At 34.3% G+C, this 7,747-nt stretch overlaps 1 protein-coding gene across 1 annotated transcript in view; it reads left to right on the forward strand.

The window, feature by feature from the left end:
- The window catches only part of AHR (aryl hydrocarbon receptor), a 41,354-nt gene extending 37,844 nt beyond the window's left edge, over positions 1-3,510 (forward strand). Inside the window, exon 11 of the mRNA XM_036894489.2 lies at positions 1,225-3,510. Within this exon, the coding sequence (XP_036750384.2) occupies positions 1,225-1,371 (147 nt within the window). The 3' untranslated portion in view covers positions 1,372-3,510. The remainder of the gene's footprint in view (positions 1-1,224) is intronic.
- Positions 3,511-7,747: the final 4,237 nt, after the last annotated feature.

A 7,747-nucleotide genomic window follows, 5' to 3' on the forward strand; every position in this document is an offset into this window, starting at 1 on the left:
AACCTTTTTTGCTAATTGTTTTTTCTGACTTTTGGTTTGTCATATGTGTGCATTATTAAAAAATAGTGGTAAATGTTTCTCCTATCCTCATCCCTAGACATCCTTTAATTATATTAAAATTTAACATTAAGTACAGTCTGTCTCATAACATTGCTGTGAAATAAGCATGGGAAGCTTAACTTGAGTAAATTATAGATATAAAATATATTTTGAACAGGACTTGCATTAGCCCATGAGTTCTTTACAGTGTTTGCAATACTGCTTTATGAACAAGAATTCCATAGACCTACATATTCTTCTAAGGAATTATTTAAAAAATATGTCTCACATTATACTGTTTAGAGCATTGCTGATGTGTGTGATGACTGAGAATAATTTATTCAAACCACTGTTTTCTGGGACAAATGATACTACGTTCTATTTGAAAACTTGACAAAATTGCCATTCATTATTGATCTAGATTATGTGATTCTTACTGTTACATAGGCTTTAGAAAGGTAAATTTTATTTGAAGCAATTAAGAGTATGATTTTAATCTGTTTGACAGTTTCCACAACTTTCATTTACTATATGCTAAAATACAAAGGATTTAAAATCTATAAAACTATCTCTATGTACTTCCTTCCTATCTTAAGTACCATTTATAGCAATCTAATTTCATTGTACGACAGCAGGCATTTTATTCGGTAACTTAATTCTGTAATTATAATGGTACTAATTAAAAGACATAGTACAAATAAAAAATTGGTTTAGGAAATCCTACCCATGGTAAAATATTTTTGGAGTATTATGAAACCTCTAGCAAATATGGCCTCTTGGAGAAGTCTTAGGTCATCTGCAGTCCTGTTAGTAATCTTGAAGGTACCAGATCTTAAAACTGGTCAAAGCAAATTTATTTGTGATAGAGAATATATAACTGCAGTTCATGAGAACTCTGATCCAAACCAAAGGCAATTCGTTCATGAAATGCCAGATTTGGGAGTGAGACAGTTGTATCACTCATCTGTACCATCTAATGGAGAAACCACAAGGTCATAAGTGCAACTAATACATAATATGTGGTCAGTCTATTTTCACTGAATGATTTAAAATTTACCAACAGCAGTAAAGGAAGTTGAAGTTAATATGTACGATGAAGATTTTAAGCTATTACGTGATAAAATGTATTTTTAAGATATTTGAAAGATGGATTCTAATAAGTTGCATTGTTATTTTTGTTCTCAGTTTCAGAATGGAGAAGTTTTAAATGCAACCTATCGAGCTGAATTAAATAACATAAGTAACACTCAGCCTGCCACACAACTTCAGCCCCTTCATCATCCATCAGAAGCCACACGTTTTCCTGATTTGACATCCAGTGGATTCCTGTAATTCCAATTCTAGTTTTCACCTTGGTGTTTGGATTAGTTTAAGATTGTAGCATAACAAAACTGTCCGTGTCGGACATCAGCAAGTAGACATGGAGGCATTGTTGTTTGCACTTAAGAGTTATTAAAGAGTATGAAAATTACAGATACTACAGTCATTAAAATAGTGTGCAGCTGAGAGGAGTAAGGTACCCTCTATTTCACACTATTCTAAAACTTATTCAGGGGAACTTCAGGACACTTTTAAAAAAGTTTTCTTTATTGAAATGATTTCTGTCAGAATAACATGAAATGCTTTGAATTGCTTATCAGTACACCAAATATAAAAGGATTTCCTTTTATTTTTCTCTGGTGCTTTTATAAAAAGAATCTCAGTGCTTTCCTCCTCCATTGTTAATGTAAGTGCCTCACGATTTTTTCTACCTATAACAAACACTGTATTTTATATGAAATAGGCTTTTTAAAATTAATATTATTTGTATTTCTTAAATTCAGTCCTTTTTATTCATCCAGGCATGTTTTAACTGCACTACTCAACCGCTTTCTTTAGGTAGAGGGCAAATCATGATTGCACGTTATTTATTACGTGATCTAGTTGCTTCCAGGCTTTAAATATGCTGTGTGCCTTATGTTGAAAATTTTGAAAGTAAATGCTACTTACATAATAATAATTTGAAAATAATAAGGACAGTAGTACTAAAATTTTAAGTGTCTTCAGAAGAGATTCTCCACCATGGTAGTTGAATGTTGCGATGTGAAATATCTGCTCTTAACTACAATCATGTTTATTATTTCTAGCTCTTCAGTTAAAGCACCCATTTCAGTGTGTATATAAATTCTTTAATGCTTCAACATATAGTATGTTGACTTTATAAATTTCACTCAATACAGTGGAGACTATTTGTTTTTCTCACATTTGAGGAGTGTTAAAATTGGTGCAAAGTCATTATGAAAGAACGGTGCATTGTGTAATGAACAAACTATTTGTAAAACATTTTCAATCTTTCATTTGAAAATAGTCCATACCTTATACATGCACATAAATAATTTGTTGAGGCTGTACATATTCACTGTGTCTTTTTAAGAAATCAAATAATGCATCCAACTGCTTTTAAGTTGGTGTCAAAAAGACGACCATGCAGTTCTCATAACTTTAGGTTGTTTCTATATAATGACCTTTCTTAGCAGTAAGACAAATTAATCACCCTAGTTAACTTTTCTGTCTTCAGGTGATTTAAAGGAAAAGTGCCACCATTTGTCCTTTCATTTAAATATGACACCTATGGGCATAGAGATGTTTTGCAATGTATTATAGAAAAGCATGTATATAAACATGATGGAATCCTGAGATGTAGTGTTAAAATGCATTTTTTTTCAATTAATGTATATGAAAGTGGCTTTAGATAATCTGCCAGTTCTGTGCATTTTCAGTCAAAATATTGAATCAAACTGTAGAATTTAAGTGTTGGAAAAATAAATAAATTTGTCTAAAACATTTCATAATTTGTTTCCAGCATGAGGTATCACTGACTTAGACCAGTGTCCTGGATTAACTTCCATTTTTACATTCACACCTTTCATTAAAAGTCTTCATATAAACCTTTTTTGTTAGTCTCTTCTACATGTTATTGACTGAATTGTTCCATGAAAAAATAGGCATTTTTAATTGTGAATATGACAGTTATACACTTAAAAATTTATTGTATATTTTTATCTATATAACTAAAATTTATCTGAATAATAAAATCACATTAAACCAAATACACCTTTGTCTGTATTGCTAAGTGCCAAAGAAAGAATGCTTTGTGTATTGTTCTGTCGAGGATTTATAGATGATATGTACTTCAAAGGAGGTGGACATGTCTAATTTGAACTTTTCCTGTACTGGGTTGTTTTCACAGTACCTGAAGAATTACCAGTGTTCCCATATATTGTCAATCTTTTCAGTCGTTACTATGCACAAACTAGTGGCTTTCAGTTATCACTAACTTTTAGGTAAATGTTTTCATGGCTTTTCCCTTTCCTTCAGAATGTTACTGCTTACATATGCCATGCATACATTTTTTGTTTAAAGTATGATTTATACTCTCAAACAGAATTGTATACAATAATATATATGGTAATAAAAATCAAGTATGAATAATATGTTTTAATGTAAATTCTTTCTGGTCCATATAAAGAGTATGTATAGTAGTAGTATTAGGTAGGTGAAAGCAGTCTGCAATATTTAAGGATACACTAAGGCAGTAACTCATAAACTTCTTACGAAGTTTTGCTCCTCGACATTTTGTCCTTTACCTGAATGTTAAAAAAACACACTCCAAGTAACTTCATAGGTTAAAATGGTCCTGAAATACTGTTCTCTTAAACCTTCTATTATCAGTGTTACAGATATAGTGATATTAGTATTTCACATTAAACAACAGTCTAAAATTCCATAAAACAACTCATGTTAATTTTTCTAATCCAAGCACAAATTATAACAAACATAAATTGTTGTTTTAGCCTTTGGTGTTAAAACACTCACCAAGAATTCTGCAATTAGACTTATTTGAAGGAAATTCCTGAGAAAAATAGTTTCCATTCTAGTAACAATTCTTTTTTTACATTAGTTTTATCCTTTACAGTCATTAGGTATTTTTCTCAACAACTTAATAAAAACATAGCAAGTTAACATCATACTTAATTTTGAACATTTTAGAAAGACGGAGTCTTTAAGAATTACATAAGTTATCGTTTTAACTATTTGATCTAAAAATATCAAAACAAAAATCAAGATAATTGTATTTCTGATCTCCGCTTTCACTCAGTCAAATGGCATGAATGACTTCAACTTACTCCCTTTTCACCAAGGCTGCCAACCAAACACACCCAGAGATGTTAGCTACTCAAGATACCTGATAATACCTCTCGATATTTCTCCCAATGTCTGCAGATGTCCTTGCATCCAGTTTTACTAATAAAATTGAGACCATCAAACACTCATACACATCCCATGTGTCTGTACCTTCACTTCAGCAATACCATCGTCTTTAGTCTCCTAGGCTCATCTCCAATGAGGAGAGGTTCTCCTAACCCCACCATTACCACACTTCCTTTCCAATTTCCTGCACTTAGTTCCTCCATTTCCCTTCTCCAGAGTCCTTTCTCTCCTCTATAGGCTTCCCTGTGTACAGGTCTCCTTCAGTTCTGGAAGAAAATTACTTAATCCTGAGTGCCTTTTCTTATTAAACTACATCTCCTCTTCTAAAATAATTTTTGATCTCCTGAAATATGGTTTTGTTTTCTGCCCTTCTATTACACTGCTCTGATGAAGTTCATGTAACTTCCTTCTTACCATTGGCAGATTCTCTATGGCCTGGCAGCCAAATTGATTGCACCCCCAGTGAACTTTCTTCCCTTAGCTTCCATATTAGTTGTTCTGAAACTATTATTTCTTCACTTTTCTTTGTTAGCTACCCTTCCCTCCTCCCACTTGGCAACAGGCTTAGTTCTGACCATTTATGATTTTTTCCTCTACAGACTCTCCTTCTGGAAGCTCATTCATTCTGAAACTACTATCTTTTTGATGAATCCCTTCAAAATCTGTTATCTCTAAAAAGGGGGGAGATACAAAGACATTATCTCAGATTGTCACTGTGGAGCATCCTTTCCTCTTGAGAGGAACAAAGCAAAGCTAAGCACACCCAGCCTAGAGGCAGACTCCTGGCTCAGCACATAGGTGATATGAACATTGGGAAAGTCTCTTTCTCTCTGACCCTGAGTTTTCTTCTCTATAAAATAAGGATAACAGTTGTACCTGCCACACTGGATTATGGAAGGACTCAAATAATTTACGTAAAAACAGTTCCCTGTGGCCAAAACTGGAATAATCTGAGCAACAAATTGTATGATAGCATTAGATTACAACCCAAAGAATAAAGTAAAATATCCATCGTGATATAAAGAAATTATTGCATACATAAATAAGTGATGAAGAAGTTGGAGTGGGGGGACAAATCTTTCATACAGAAGAATCCCAAATATTTGTAGATATTATATCCTCCAATAGGTGGAGCTTAATACCCCTTCCCTTTGAGAGTGGGCTAAACTTAGCAACTTGCTGCCACAGAGTACAAGGGGGGGGAAAAACCCCAGTAAGTTTATATTTTAGAAATTTGGCAAACATTACCCTTACCAAGTGATCAAGGTTGACATCACCAATGATAAATCATGAGCATGTTCTGCCTGATACGGTGCTATGACAAGTACACCTCAGTTCTGTGGTTTTCTCAGAAACACAACCCCAGCCTAATGAGAAAATGTCAGCCAAACCCAAATAGAAACAATCCACAAGATTCCAAGAGTATGCTTTAAAGCATTAAGGTCAACAAAACCAGAGACTGAGACACTGTCACTGGTAAAAGACTAAAGAGGCATGTTAACGAAATACAACATGGTACACAGGACTGCATCCTGCAATAGTTAAGGGGCTTTAGTGAAAAACTTTAGAATCCAAATAAAGATTTTACTTAATACATTGTACCAACGTTAATTTTCTGGTTTAATCAATGTATCATGGTTATGGAAGACATTACCATTAGAGGACCCTGGGTGGAGAGAATGAAGGAACTCTGTCTTCTCAACTTTTATGTACATCTGAAGTAATTCCAAAATACTATAGAAACATTTGTATATTATTTTAAAAAGTGTGTTCATTGCCACATAGCAAGTACTCAGTAATTCTACCATGACTGTTTCCCTGTGATATCTAAACAGCCTCGTCTCAGCTGCAGGTGAACACCAATCCTCCTCACTCTGTTCACTGTTAACTTGATGAGTATCTTGGTTTTTGAGTGTCAGTGCGGTGTTCCTTTCAACTTTGATCTCAACAGTGATTTTTCTAGCTTGTTTCTGTAACTCCTACACATCATCAACTGCAATACCTGTTTTTCCATTCTAGCTAAGTACAGCCACATCTCAGACTGTGAACACTTGTAACTGCTTTATTTCTGTCAACTTGAAATTTCCTCTTCCCTTGACAACATCTTTACGCTTTCCTAATCCTTTCTTCCTCTCACTGTGATCTCTAGTCCCTTGAGAACACATTGTTCTTTTTCAGTCCATTAGCCCTGAACCTCCAAATCAGGATTTCAGGAATATTTTGCTTGTGTTCTAGAACTGCTCACTTTATTAGTAACTGCCTCCCTGATCCATATGCCCAAAGCACTTTTTTCCCTGATTAGCAGTCTTGCTAGAAAAAGTGCCAAAACTGAAATAGTTGACCTCACCACAAATTTTTACCATGTCTATGGCAGAGAATTACCTGCACCGCTGTCATCTTGTCATCTTCCCTTCCTTCTCAGTAAGAGAACCCTGACTTTTCTCTGGTCACACTGAGAGAAAAAAGGCTACATTTCCCAGCTTCCTTCATGAATAGGGTAGCTGATAAAAATTCTGGCTAAATTTACACGAAAGCAAAACTTGTGTGCAATACTTCTTGGAAGGCTGCTTAAAGAGATTCAGTGCAGCTCCAAGGAGCCTTTGTCCTTCTGATTTTCTTCTTCCTAGCCAGCACATGCGGATGTGATAAAGGGAGATCCAGTAGCTATCTTAAACCATGAAGACAGAAGCCACAAACTGGGACAGTGAAGCAAAAACAGAATAAGCTAAGGTCCCTCATGACTCAGAGCCACAAGTATTGAGCCAGCAGACAAGCTTTTGTCTGCCTATTCCTGGACTTCTTTTATATAAGAGATAACTTTCTGCCTTGGTTAACCCATCTTGCTAATATCTACCCCACCCCTAAATCCTCATCTTCTCAAATACAATGGTATTATCTTCCACTTGACTGAAAATAGTCTGATACAATCAATTCTATAGTAATTCAATGAATGCACTAATTTCTTCAGCATACAAGCATAATCTATTCACTTTTAAGGAAAATAAATCAAACTACCACTTCATTCTTTTTCCCTTTTTAAAAATGTTTATTGTTTTACATCTGAAAAGAGTAGCTAAGGCTTGCTTTCTTTAATTCATTACCAACCTCTTATTATTTGAATCTTCAGTCTGAATTTAACTATACCAGTTTTATGTGTACAAATGTTCTGTTAAGAAACTTTCCTTCCTTGATGCCTACCTTAGCTTCTGTAATATTGTACTCTAATTATTTTCCTGATTTCTGATTAATCTGGGTCTCCCCTCTTCTATAACTCTACAGATAGACATTTTTATAAGGTTCAGGCCATGTCCTTCCTCTTTCTCTATCCCTCTTATCATCTCACCTAATCACTTCACTGGGTGTGACTCAATGTGTAGCTTAGATCTCTTTCTAACTTCCTGGCCCAGATTTTCAATGGTATAATTTGTACAGTATGTAGTATAATTTAATTTTTAAG

Source organism: Manis pentadactyla, chromosome 7 (assembly GCF_030020395.1).
Source record: "Manis pentadactyla isolate mManPen7 chromosome 7, mManPen7.hap1, whole genome shotgun sequence".
In the NCBI taxonomy this organism is placed as follows: Eukaryota; Metazoa; Chordata; class Mammalia; order Pholidota; family Manidae; genus Manis; species Manis pentadactyla.